The sequence below is a fragment of the Xenopus laevis genome, chromosome 1L (genome assembly GCF_017654675.1).
Source record: "Xenopus laevis strain J_2021 chromosome 1L, Xenopus_laevis_v10.1, whole genome shotgun sequence".
NCBI classification, from domain to species: domain Eukaryota; kingdom Metazoa; phylum Chordata; class Amphibia; order Anura; family Pipidae; genus Xenopus; species Xenopus laevis.
Window position 1 is genome coordinate 204,250,435 of NC_054371.1, and position 14,126 is coordinate 204,264,560.

The 14,126-nt window shown below is 38.6% G+C and overlaps 1 protein-coding gene across 3 annotated transcripts in view; it reads right to left on the reverse strand.

The window, feature by feature from the left end:
• Positions 1–1,279: 1,279 nt before the first annotated feature.
• The window catches only part of LOC108718091 (erbin), a 127,032-nt gene continuing 114,185 nt past the window's right edge, over positions 1,280–14,126 (reverse strand). For 2 of the 3 annotated variants that reach the window (XM_018265713.2, XM_018265696.2), the window contains exons 24-29: positions 11,460–11,606; positions 9,213–9,326; positions 7,826–8,035; positions 6,944–7,036; positions 6,575–6,649; positions 1,280–3,820 (exon numbers count right to left, since the gene is read on the reverse strand). In XM_018265713.2, coding sequence (XP_018121202.1) covers positions 3,713–3,820; positions 6,575–6,649; positions 6,944–7,036; positions 7,826–8,035; positions 9,213–9,326; positions 11,460–11,606 — 747 coding nt within the window. In that variant the 3' untranslated portion in view covers positions 1,280–3,712. The remainder of the gene's footprint in view (positions 3,821–6,574; positions 6,650–6,943; positions 7,037–7,825; positions 8,036–9,212; positions 9,327–11,459; positions 11,607–14,126) is intronic. The other variant, XM_018265721.2, reaches the window with a different exon arrangement.

The window sequence follows — 14,126 nt, forward strand, 5'->3', positions numbered from 1 at the left end:
TCATGTACAAGTCAATGGCAGAGGTCCGTTAAGCCATTAGGAGATGTTAGTTGCCTTCCTAACATTCGAGGGGTTTTTTTTCGGGAGAAAATTTTGATTTGTACGAATCGAATCTGATTTGAATTTTCTGGCCAGAACCATTCGATTGAATCTTAGCCATTCTATTTTTTTCTTACATAACCTTCCAGTCGAATTCTGAGTATATTCGAATTTAAAAAAAAAATTCACATGAATGAAAATTCGACCTTTGATAAATGGGCCTTCATGTGTAGCAACAAAACCCGGGCGCTAGTACAAAAAAAAGTACACCGAACCAATGACAGTACTTTTTGTGCATTTTTATATTTTTGCTTTAAATCCTAGGAGTGCGGTCATTGGTCCAGTATGCGTGTGACCGGTTATGCTCTGGACCTGTGGTTTTCAGATCTTTACGTAATTTGGATCCCCATACTTTAAGGGGCACTTTTACTTAGCTCGAGTGAAGGAAGAGAATAAAAAAATACTTCGAATTTAGAAGTATTTTTTTGGCTACTTTGACCATCGAATTGGCTTCTTCGACCTTCGACTACGACTTCGGATCGAACAATTTGAACTAAAAAATCGTTCAACTATTCGACCATTCGATAGTCGAAGTACTGTCTCTTTAAAAAAAACTTCGACCACCTAAAATCTACCGAGCATCAATGTTAGCCTATTGGGAAGGTATTAGGCTTTCTAGGCAATTTGGGATTGAAGAAAAATCGTTTGATCGAAGGATTTAATCATTCGATCTAATGATTGCGCTAAATCCTTCGACTTCAATATTCGAAGTCGAAGAATTTAACTTCGAGGGTCGAACATCGAGGGTTAATTAACCCTCGATATTCGACCATTAGTAAATGTGCCCCTAAGGCTACGAAAAAATCAGTGAAACCTATAAATAAGCCCAACGGGGTTGTTGTGCCACCAATAAGGATTATTTCTCGCTATGCTGTCTGATCAAATTGAGGAGACCATTCCCCCTTTAGTTCATATGAATTGTGCTCTCGCTTCGGCAAATTGAATTTATGATGCACGGAGGCAGCGAAGAGAAATTTCACACAATACAGAAAACAAATACTCTACAGTAAATGACGATGCAATGGATGTGGGGGATTGCTAGGTACATTTTTTTTGAGTATGCATCTCTATTGAAAGAACAGAAGGACCTTGGAGGCTTAGAATACAAGGTAAGATTAGCAACAATTTGTTCGTTTTTGAACACTCACTCAGCGTGTATTTGGTAAGAAAATATAAGACATTTTTGTGTATATATATTTATATTCCAAAGTATTAAATTCCTATGTCAATATAATCCAAATTCCGCTAAAACAAGTTAAAATACACAAGGAGTCGTTAAAGGGTTTCAGTTAAAATGTTTTCGTGAGGAACCTAATAAAAGTATTCTGGATTTAACAAAAAGTGCAATATCATGGGCGACTATTGCAACGGCTTCATGGTGCATGTATTTTCCTTTGTTGGATCCGAATAATCTCACCCTGTCGTCAGTGCTGGTAGAAAATGAAAGCAAACATCCCCCAGTAAAGAAAAAAGAAAATGAACTGCAGTAATATTGGTGTAAAAATGAAATAGCCCTAAAGCAAACAGCTGTTGGTCGTCTATGGCACTTGTCCCTGGTCGTTAGCAACCTCGTTTTATTAAGCAATGCAATTAAATGTACAAGAGCCGAAGCACAAGAAAAGAAAAAAAAAAAAATCACCGTGAAACAATTTCCAAAAATATATTTACACTATTGAGTAACAAAGGCAGCATGTGGTTAATCATCAGTATAGTTAAAAACCCTTTAATCACTCTATAAAGCCTAGTTCACATTACAGTGTTACCAGTAGAAGAGCTCTTTCACTACAACCATGATCATGCACAGAACCTGCTTAGCACTGAAGATCTCCCTCTTTATTGGTTTAACCCCAACGCTAGAAGTCCCACCTCTGGCCAGCCCCCCTTTAGCTCATAACAATTTTACAGATATCGGTCTCATTCATACTTCCAAGAATTTCTCGGGCAGCATGTTTTCACCCCAAAGATCAAAGTAGCAGACCTTCAAGCAGGGCTTTCAGAAGTACCTACAGTATAAAAGCAAATACCATATATACTCCAGTATAAGCCGTCCCGAGAATAAGCCGAGGTACCTAATTTTACCTCCAAAAACTGGGAAAGCTTATTGATTCGAGTATAAGCCTAGGGTGAGAAATGAAGCAGCTTCTGGTAATTTCCAACAAAAACTTGAGGGTTTCTGCTCCCATTGAAGGTGCCGGCGTCTCGTTTTTGGATGCCGGCGACCATTCTTGGACGCCGGCGAATATTCTTGGAGACTATTCTTGGACGCCGGTGATTATTCTTAGGCGCCGGCGACCGTTTTTGCGCTTGACCCGAGTATAAGCCGAGGTAGAGTTTTTCAGCATATTTTGGGGGCTGAAAAACTCGGCTTATACTCGAGTATATACGGTAAGCATTTGCCCCAAAACTCTCCCTACTTGGCCTCAGTCATCCCAGGAAGGCCAGCTCCACAGTTTGGGAACCACTGCTCTATTCTAACTTAGCTGCATTTTCACAAACATACTTTGGTTGCCTAGCTCCAAGCAAAGTCAATCCCCGGCAAGAGGCTGTTCTGCTACATGTGGTATAATTCCCATGAAACTTAAAATACTACTTATTAAAAACAAACCGTATCAGCCTGGTGCATCTATCTTCCTCCAAACGCAACTGATTCAAGGAACTGAAGCCCAGCGTAATCTCAGTTGAACTCAATGACTTGTGATAAGAAGGTTAAAACGTTTTCACCGACATATCCAGGCACTATGTACAAATGCATGTGGTTTTTAGAACAAGTATAATAATATTACCAGACTTAAAGTGCCATGTTCCTTCAACGCCCTGTGGGCCACAAGAAAATTACAGTGATAAAGGCCAGCCAAGATCAGCCAAGCCCGAAACTCATTACGTCGGCATGAATAAAACAGATACAAGCACATTAAAATCAGCCGCAAAACATTCTTACTATAAAAAATATACCTGGAAAATAAAATCAGAAATAATAAAAAAAGATCAAACACTACTGTTAAAAAAAAAAAAAAAAAGAACAATTCATTGTGTTAATTTGGGTGCTCTAAATATACTCATTGATGGGTTCATAGTAAGAAGTGGTTGTATCTCCTGCAATAACCTGGCCAACCTTGAAAGCTACTTTCCTTTTCAATCACCCGCTCAATCGAACACGTTTTTTTGCCGTTTCACGTCCACATCTTGTTTGGGATTAAAACAGTAATATCAGGCGTAGATGAAAGATGGAAGTAGCGTCAGGAAAGTCCTACACTTGAGGCTCATTATTATTTGACAGCGTTCGGTAATAAGCATATGAATTATCAAAAAATAAACCTACATTCAGTACAAAAACAACACAGGTTTGTTCTTGTAGGCAAAAATGATCGCACATTCAACACCCAAACGGCCATGTTGGGAACCGAGACATTTTACATTGTTTTTATCTACAGTGGTTTGTTCCCTTAAACCACACATTTGCTACTTAGTTCTTTACAATATCAAAATCCATGGTTTTGTGTTCAAGTTGGTTCGACTTATATACATAGAAAAATAAGATCTTTATGCGAATTGATTTGTTGAAAGACATGCTGGCTTTTGCTGGGGTTACACCACTTCGTTTTCCTTTCCTCTTCTATACAGAGCCCTGCCGTAAAACAATCAGCTCCACCGCATTCTGGAATTTCTTCAGTAACGAGACAGCCTGGGCATGATCAATATTAATGAAGCTGAAGCCATTTGCCTGGAGGGAGAGACAACGAAATGAATATGTTTCAGAGAGTATGTTATATTCTATTCAGCCAATGAATGAAATGAAAATGTTTGTATAGATGAAAACAATATAAAGTACAATATACTGACAAATGTTCTTCCTCAGTTCACCCCATTTTTTCATTTGATTTCTGTTTTGTTTTTTTTACTTAAAGGGGAACTATCAGGAAAATGAAAATTTAATATAAGCTTCAGCATACTGAAATAAGAAACTTTTAAAATAAAATCAAACATTCTGCATTGTTTCTGAAATAATCAAGTTTATATTCACTATTCCCCTCTCAGCATCTTCTTCAGCAGTTGGGTGTCAGATATTCATTGACAGTTAGATCCAATATATCTTATAGGGGAGCTCCTTTTGCCTAAAAGATGCATTAGAGCTCACTCTATTAAAATTAACATAAATCCTGTCTCTCTACATGTAGAATTTGTGCAAAAGGCAGTTATTTTGTTAGTACTGGAATCAGCTATTTGAGTGAGCTCTAATTCATCTTCTAGGCAAAAGGAGCCCCCCCTATAAGATATATTGGATCTAACTGTCAATGAATATCTGACACCCAACTGCTGCATGACGAAAGAATAAAGAGAAACAGATGCTGAGAGTTGAATAGTGAATATAAACTTGATTATTTCAGAAGCGATGTAAAATATTTAATTGGTTGTATTTAGAAAGTTTCTTATTTCAGTATGATGAAGCTTATATTACATTTTAATTTTCGTGATAGTTCCCCTTTAAAGGCATATAGTCACGTGATAATAGTAAATGTAAAAGTCACTGGTCTGGCTGAGAAGTAAGCATATATACACACTATAGTGCAGCCTTATGGGGTTTATAACAGTGCTATAAATGCTTTCCTTCCATTTATTGAATGGATGTATGTCTTATGAATCATTAATATACTCAATGGAAAGAAGAGAGTTGGCCCACATAGTAAAAGAGGTCACCATGCTGCACAGCAGAGCAGCAGATTTACACAAATGAGACTAGATGAGCAGCTGAAGAAGTCACAATGTGACTGCTGGGAGAAAAAAAAGGTGCTGCAAATGCAAACCCATGCTCACTTAGGGGCACATTTACTATTGGTCGAATATCGAGGGTTAATTAACCCTCGATATTCGAACATCAAAGTAAAATTCTTCAACTTCGAATATCGAAGTCGAAGGATTTACCACATTTAGTTCGATCGAATGATCGAAGGAAAAATCGTTAGATCGAACGATTAAATCCTTCGAATGGAACGATTTTAATCCATTAATTGGTGCTCGGTAGGTTTTAGTTGGCGAAGTAGGTAGTCAAAGTTTTTTTTAAAGAGACAGTACTTCAACTATCGAATAGTCGAACGATTTTTAGTTCGAATCATTCGGTTCGAAGTCGTAGTCGAAGGTCGAAGTAGCCAAAAAAAAGTCTAAATTCTAAGGTTTTTTCATTCGAATCCTTCACTCGAGCTTAGTAAATGTGCCCCTTAGTATCTTTCTGCCACATGACAGTGCAGTATACAAAACTGGCAATTGGCTTTGCTCCCTATGCTTGTTCTTTAACTTGTACATCCAAGGTACTCCTGCAACCTAGACTAAGTACAAGTACAAATTACAGTAGTGATATTGATAAGGGATTCGTTTATTACCTATTCATGTTGCTGCATAGCAAAACAACAGGTAATAAGGAGGGTGTCAGATGTTTGTATTCAGTTCCGTAAATGGGCATATCTTTAGGATTTGATATTCGGTTCAACACAAAAAATATGGATTTGATTAATTCTTGTTATTTGTAAAAGTATGTATGGGTACTTTCATACCACCACCAATGATTAAAGGAGAAGGAAAGCTCCCAAGGCAGTTTATTGCCAATAGATTAGCCACAATAGTGCACGTTAAAATGCTATATTTATTAAAAAGAATGCTTTAGTATACCTGAGTAAACAGCTCTAGAAGCTCTCTCTATTAGTTTAGGATAGCAGCTGCCATATTAGCTTGGCGTGACATCACTTCCTGCCTGAGTCTTTAGCTCTAGGCTCAGAGACAGATTACAGCAGGGAGGAGAAGGAAGGGGGAGAGAGGAGCAAACTGATCATGCTCAAGCCCTAGCCCTGGAGGTTTAAGCTGAAGGCAGGAAGTCTGATACAGAAGCCCATGTGTACACAATAGAAGGAAAGACATGTGATGGGTATTTTTTGACAGAGCAGCATTACTTTGATGGTTTACTGGTGTATTTATACAGACCTTTCTGATAAAGTTTACTTAATTTTAACCTTTCCTTCGCCATTAAAAAGACAAGAGTATAACAACCTGATCATTACCTGAAAAGGCACACTAAAAAATAAACAAACCCCAAATTGCTGGGGAATCTTGAGAAAGCTGTGTGTGTTGTGGTTAAATGGCTGAGCAGACAAATGGCGTATAAACAATGCTACCCGGCATTGTAAAGCAGCTAAAGTCTTGTGTTACCACTACTGAAGCAACATGTGGTTGCATCACGTGAAAGAGAATGTTTCATTCATCAAATAAATGATAGTTACTATTACGGTTCCATGCTATGAATGCAAGGTAGGAAATGTATACGCAATGCTGTACTTGCCTGAAATTCCCCACTAGCCAGTAATGGAGATGCATGGAACAATGGAGAAGATGAGTGTTAATGATTATGGTCAGTGTGCTGATGTATTCATGTTATGGGGATGGACAGAAACAAAAGGAATGAGCAAAACACTATATTATATAAACTTACCTGTAATATTTTATCCCCGGGCTGCAAAAGCTTGGCTGCTGGACCCTCAGGCTGAACTCTTGTTACAAATATACCCTAAAAAGGAAATTATACCATTTAGATTTTTGTAATTACGTCTGATTGAAATGGTGCTGACATAATGCTGTAATTATACAGTTTAATACATATATGACAGTAATAGGGATGCAACAAGTATAGAATTTGGCCGAACCCAAGCCTTTACATGGATGCAGTTACAGTTACATTTTCTTGCACTATGTAATTGCCCTCTGTGTCAACATGTAAAGAACTCTCAGGAGGAGACCGTTTCTATACAAAGTGTACAAATATACTATGTATAAGGACTTATCATGGGTATACAGTGCTTACATCATCTCCTGGGCGAAAAGGATTCCCTCTGCCTCCAACTCCACCCGATATACTGAATCCAAGCTCAGGATCTTTCATAAGTTTTATGCGAATCTTAAGAAAAAGCAAGTAAAAGTAAGTCAAAGAAGAAAATGAAATACATGTGCTGACTTAATAAAAGCAAGTTATAATTTAGAAGTTCATATCTTCAATCAGTGATTTCCAGCCTATTATGGTGGAAGCCCCCAAACCATTGTCTAAAGACAGACAAGCATATCTATCTATCTTAGGGATGCACTGAATCCAGGATTCTGCCTGCCGAACGGAATCCTAATTTGCATATGCAAATTAGGGGCAGGGAGGGAAATTTCGTGACTTTTTGTCACAAAACCAGGAAAATGTTTTCCCCTTCCCACGGACGAATCTTTTGGGAAGGATTCGGGGGTTTGGCCGAATCCAAAATAGTGAATTCGGCGCATCGTATATATATATATATATATATATATATATATATATATATATATATATATATATATATATATATATATATGAATGACCTGAACACAATAATCAGATGCTTTCATAGGACTCCTCGTCTACCATTGCCCTCATAGATAGTCACCCACATTAACTCTCCTATTCTGCAGGCGACTAATCTCCTCCAAGTGCTTTCCCACTGGAGATAAAGTGAATCGCCTGTGGTAAAACATATGCATCGCTTCAGCTTTCCGAAAGTCGCTCATAGAAGAGATTTGTCTTGGATGACTATTCTCCTCAGCTACCATTGCCCTAAATAAAGGATTGTCTATCAATAAACAAGGTACATTTTGCCTTTAGTAGCACATAATCCATAGAACTAATCATAAAAGCACATTCATATTCATGCACAGTTAGCCATTGTACCTCTTGAGAAGAAAGCTCATTGATTTGCTTTGGAGGACACGGTGTCTGAGAATATGGAGGCTGCTGGGCAACTTTAAGCGTATAATAGTCAAGAAGCTGTTCCCTGGAGGGGTGTCTTCCTACTGTTGGCTGGGCTGGGTGGTGATGGAGTTGGTTATAGTTTGCTTGAGGCCTTGGCGCTTGGCACAACTGTCCATTACTCATGTGCATCTGCAGAAAAAATGTGTTTCACATCATGAGTTTTAGTGAGTCCTGTGACAGAAATGACATCACTAAGCTCTGATTATAACTGATGACATCACTCTGCACCATTTATAAGGATATAATATACTGGATAATCATGGCTTGTGTATTATATGTTTATTCAGATTATGGTGTCATTTTAAAGGGGTGGTTTACCATTGAGTTAACTTTGAGTATGGTATAGAATGTCTTACTCCTAGCAACTCTGCAGCTGGTCTTCTTTAATTTTTCAAATTTTTAATTTTTTTTTACTTCCACTTCTACATCTTTCCAGCTTTCAAATGGGGGTTACTGACCCCAGGAGCCAACAACACATCTGCTCTGTGAGCTTACAATATTATTACTGTTACGTTTTATTACTTATCTTTCTTTTCAGTCCCTCTACTGTTAATATTACAGTCTATCAGGCAAACCACTGCCTAGTTGCTAAGGTAAACAAGACCCCAGCAAACAGATAGGTCCTGAAATTACAATTACACAATAAGCTAAATACATTAGTCTAAAGGTGACCATAGACGCACAGATATCATACTAAATTTATTTTTGTACGATATTCGGTGCGTGTATGGTGGAAAAAGAGCCGACCAATATTGGTAGAAGACTTGGATATTGGTCGGCTTGTCAATTGGGCTGGATGGAAAATTTTGATTGGGTGCCTTTGAAGGCTCCCAAACATCGGCCATTTTTAGTGCTGAATCATCAGATACAGGTAGAAATCTATTGTTTTTCTCTGTATATCTGACAAATCAACTCTATACGTGTGTACTGAAACGAACGATTGGGCCATGAAACACCAGACTTCAGCCTTTTGAGACTTGACATCATGCAAAGTACATCCTTGATATTTCTAAAGCTAATCATATAACTAGTATAAGTGCAAATAACTAGCATAATTGGCAGCAGCCAATTAACATAGAAGGTTACCTGGGCAAGCTTTACAGCAGATTAAAAAGGAGGTGTGTTAATAGATTCTATTCTCACATTCATATGCCTTGCCAGGTACATTTTTCTCAAAATCTTCACAAAAACTGTATTTCATTTTCAGAAAGTTGTGGCCTTTACGCTAACTTCTTCATCATAAGCCTTTGTCACAGGGATCCAGAACAAATGAACATAAAGTCTTATGAACATGGAAAATACTGACCTTTTTTACACTGTCTGCTGTGCTTTCCTTTCGGGCGATGGTGGGATAGCTCTGCTGTCCGATTACAAATACATCATCTTGCATAGGCTCCCCAATGCTGCCTGGCTGAGGATACTTTAGGGTGTAAATAAATAAGTTATCACATATTATATTTACTTGTACACGCCTATATATATATATATTATATATAGTAGATCAGTGCAAGAACTGGAGTCCGATTGTGTATTGGTGCTGAATTACTATAACCCAAATACAAAGTTGTGCATAAAGATGACATTGCTCGGTTTATCAATGCATGGTAAAGGAAAAAAAACAAACATGCACCAATGCCTTTTTAGGAGAGAATATATTGGATAGCAAAATAATTTTCCCCCATTCTGTCCTTGCGTCCTTCTAGTTTGCAGAGATAACAGAGGCAGCCAGCAGTGGAGCATCATTACATTGAGCGCTGTGTTCACAACTAATTTTAAACTTTGTTTTTTCCATCACGTTTACTCACAGGAGTATCTTGGAGAGCAAACAGGCCTTCTCCTCAAATCTCACCCTTACTGGTACTCCCCCCAGCAGTATTCCCACATGGGATGGACAGCCCTGCAGTATGGCTAAAATAATAACTGATCTTTTGCCTAATACACACACACGCACACACAAATACATAACAACTAGTTTATGCGTATGACGATTAAACTGCGGTTATCATCTGAAACTGCTCGAACAACCAAGACTGCAGCTCCCAAAACTAAAGACTCAATCTCAAATCTCAATGACTGCAAATCTGACTTTTCATTTGCAATTTGTCATTTGCCTGGTTCTTCTTTTGAATCAAACAAAATATGACTGCAATAATGATCATGTCACTTATATAGGTTTTTATGTAGGACCATGGGGAAATAAGGTTTAGCTGATCGTAATTCTTCTAGGCTGGGGCCTGTGCCCCTGGGAGATTCCCTAGGACTCTGTTAGGCCAGTTCAACCCTGGTGCTGGGCTTTGGTCTAACAGGTCCCACCAGTATTATGTATCTGACAGAGAGAAGATACTTGTAATGAGGTAAATCTTTAGTGACAGCTGTCAAAACACAGAGCTACGGTCCAGGAGCATGGGACAGCTGTACCTGGGTAGACCCTCCTCCCCCCAGCCTACCTGCCCCCCCTAATTTTTTACTCACCCCTCCATGCAGATCCTGGCCTCGGAGTTCATGGCAACCAATCTTCGTGTCTTGATGGCATTTTCGACGCATGCACAGTTTGAGTAAATTTCCGGTCCTGAACAATTGTGCATGCACCGAAAGAGACTTTCGGCGCATGCACAGTGGTTTGGGACCGGAAATTTACTCCAACTGCGCATGCGCCGAAGCTTCCGAAAAAAGAGAGAAAATGGCTGCCGTGAACTCCGAAGCCAGGATCTGCACGGAGGGGTGAGTAAAAAATTAGGGGCATTTGCCTGGGGGGAGGGGGGGCAGGTAGGCTGGTGGGTTGAGGGAGGGGGGTCTACCAAGGGTAGGGGGAGGGGTTTTTTTTATTACGGGTTGAATTCTCCTTTAAGGTTTGATCCTTTGGACAAATGCTGCTCATTTTTTTATGTCAATTCAAATTTGCAGCTTGTTTAGACAACACTTTTGTGGACATTCAGCAGTCATCCTGACGCTCGTACCCTCATTTTACACGGCAAATTTCCCCATCTTGGAGAAAATTGGATTTTCAGTTTTCACTAATTTTAACAGTTAGTAAATTTAGTTTAGAAGGGGTCAGTAATGAAACATACATCATGTTAGTGCTTTTGAGTAGAGTGAGCAAGGCAATCTCCAGGCAGTTCCACAAGTATCATTGAGCTTGTTACCTGTCCCTCCTGTCAAGGACTGAAACCACCCTATAGTTTAGAAGCAGAACGATCCGTTAAATGAATCAGAAACACTACAAATGGGATGGCCACTGCAATGATAATGATAATGTTATTTTGGCTGACAGAAAAAAGCACAAGCCCATATGGGATGCTTATAATATACAATATAGTCCATAACTCATTAACTGAATTGATCTCTGCTGATAAGAGTCCTTAGATGGATAATTATCAAGGCGTCACTGGCTTATCCTGGTAATGGGTGGGAATTCGTCTCGAAACTACCAGATAAGCCAGTGTTGGTGGTAAGAAAGCATGACTTGCTACATGATATATGTGTCACTGAGCCCATTCTCCTAACACACTATAAATCTGCAGTCCTACAAAAGCTACTGTAAGTTGTTACTCACACGTAGTATGTGCCCACCAGAACCTCTTCTGTCACGAGCAAGGCTCAAGGCAACACTGCCCTGGCTGCCATGCAGATCTCTACAACTGCCATAGAGAGAGCTGCCAGTTGCACTGAAAGTGGAATTAAAGGACCTAGACAGCATGCTCTGAATAAAGAGGGACAGATGTAACAACAGGGATTAGTGAAGCATGCATTAACAACACAACAGGTTATTACAGGAGCACTCAAACAGGCAAGCGGATATGGCATGCGGGTGCCCGTGCACACAGATACACAGAAGCAGTGCAGGAAATATACAAATGTTTGGCCACGCCCATTTTGTGGCCACACCCCCTAATTACCATGTTAATTTTACAAAATTTGGCAGGTTATGAAAGTTTGAACATATTTCCGTGTTTTGCCCTTTAAGTTGTGAGTCTAACTTCTCCCAAGGGACCTGTTATATTATATTGTTACAATTACTTATTTGCTTATCTCAAAATTGTTACAAAGGTATCTTATCTACAGCTGTGGCTGTTCTGGGCTCTCTGCCAAAAGCCAATTAAGTTAGAAACTTTGTTTCGTTTCTGGCTGTTCAATGCAGAGGAAAACTGGACTTTCCAGTACAAACAAGGGACTGCAGGTTGAGCTGTCAAAAGAGGGACTGTCCCTCTGAAAACAGGACAGTTGGGAAGTATACTTTGTATTGTTCACTGGCACAGGTGTGTTATTGCTGCTGTAGCCTGGTATAAAGTTTATATCACCTGTGCATTACTATATAGCAAGGACATGCAACCTTCCCACCTCACTATGCACTAAACCCATTATAGGCATGAGAGCTGCTATAACCAAAGCACCCATGCAACTCATTCTCAAAACACCTCGCTATGGGGTGGATTTATCAAGAGTCGAATTGAAAATTCTAATTTTTGAGTTTTTTTCATGGCCAAAACTGTCAAATTTGACTAGGGAATTGTTAAAATTCAATTTGAGTTTTTTTTATTTTTTTATTTTTTAAAGAATTCAAATTAAATTTTTCGAGATTTATCATTCTCTTGCCCTTTAAAAACCTTCAAAACACCTTCAAACAACTAGTTGTTTTCAGATAGATCACCAGAAATAACTTTTTCCAATTACTTTCTATTTTCTATGTGTCACAGTTTTTCTAATATTGAAGTGTAAAGTGTCTTTCTTTCACCTTCTGAAGCAGCTCTGGGAGGAGGGGTCGCCGACCCTCTAATTTACATTTCTTATCCAGAAAGCTCCGAATTACGGAAAGGCTGCCTCCCATAGACTCAATTTTATCCAAGCAATCCAAATGTTTAAAAATTATTCCCTTTTTCTCTGTAATAATAAAACAGTCCCTTGTGCTTGATCCCAACTAAGATATAATTAATCCTTATTGGAAGCAAAACCAGCCTATTGGGTTTATTTAATATTTACAATTCTAGTATGAAGAGCCAAATTACGGAAAGATCATTTATCCATAAACCCCAGGCCCAGAGAATTCTGGATAACAGTTTCCATACCTGTATATGAAAAATCTTCCAAAAGTTCCTATTTCATCCACGTGTGACTTGTGTGGGTAAAAAACAATGAACATTTTTTTTGTATCAGTTTTACAGTAGCACTACAAACAAAATGGGCAGAGTGCAGTGCTATGGAAGTTCATAGTTTATTATCATTTCCTGACTCACACAAAAGAGAGATTATGTTTTGTATTCATTCATTACTAAAGGAGAAGGCAAGAGCACTATTACTATACACTATACTATTACTATACTACAAGTATGGGACCTGTTATCCAGAATGCTCAAGACCTGGGGTTTTCCAGATAACAGATCTTTCCGTAATTTGGACCTTCATACCTTAAGTCTACTAGAAAATCATGTAAATATTAAATCAACCCAAAAGGCTGGTTTTGCCTCCAATAAGGATTAATTATATCTTAGTTGGGATCAAGTACAAGCTACTGTTTTATTATTACAGAGAAAAAGGAAATCATTTTTAAAAATCTGGATTATTTCGATAAAATGGAGTCTATGGGAGACAGCCTTTACGCAATTTGGAGCTTTCTGCATAACGAGTTTCCAGATAAGGGAACCCATGTCTGTACAACACAATGTTTTTGTGCACTGGAGCTTGATCGAGCCAGACTTATGAGAAGCATCAGCTGTCCAAATTACTGTATTAAAACTGTAACCTTGCCAGTCTGAGGCCTATAAAACAAACACGGAAATTGGAAAATGGTCAAACACAAAAAGCGACGAGTATTTCCTTCCATTGCAACATTAGACCTGTGCTAGTCTTTAGATCCCATTATATTTTACTGAAGTCTAAACAACTTATAAACTCAGGTGGGAAGGCTCAATCGCTTTTCAACTCTGGCGATCATTTTTGTGTGTGTTTCCTTTTAAAGGAGAACTATACCCCCAAAATGAATACTTACTATCATATTAAGTGACATATTAAAGAATCTTACCAAACTGGTCTATATATTTAAGTAAATATTGTCCTTTTACATCTCTTGCCTTGAACCATCATTTCGTGATGGTCTGTGTGCTGCCTCAGAGATCACCTGACCAGAAATACTGCAGCTCTAACTGTAACAGGAAGAAGTGTGGAAGCAAAAGACACAACTCTGTCTGTTAATTGGCTCATGTGACCTAACATGTATGGTTTACTT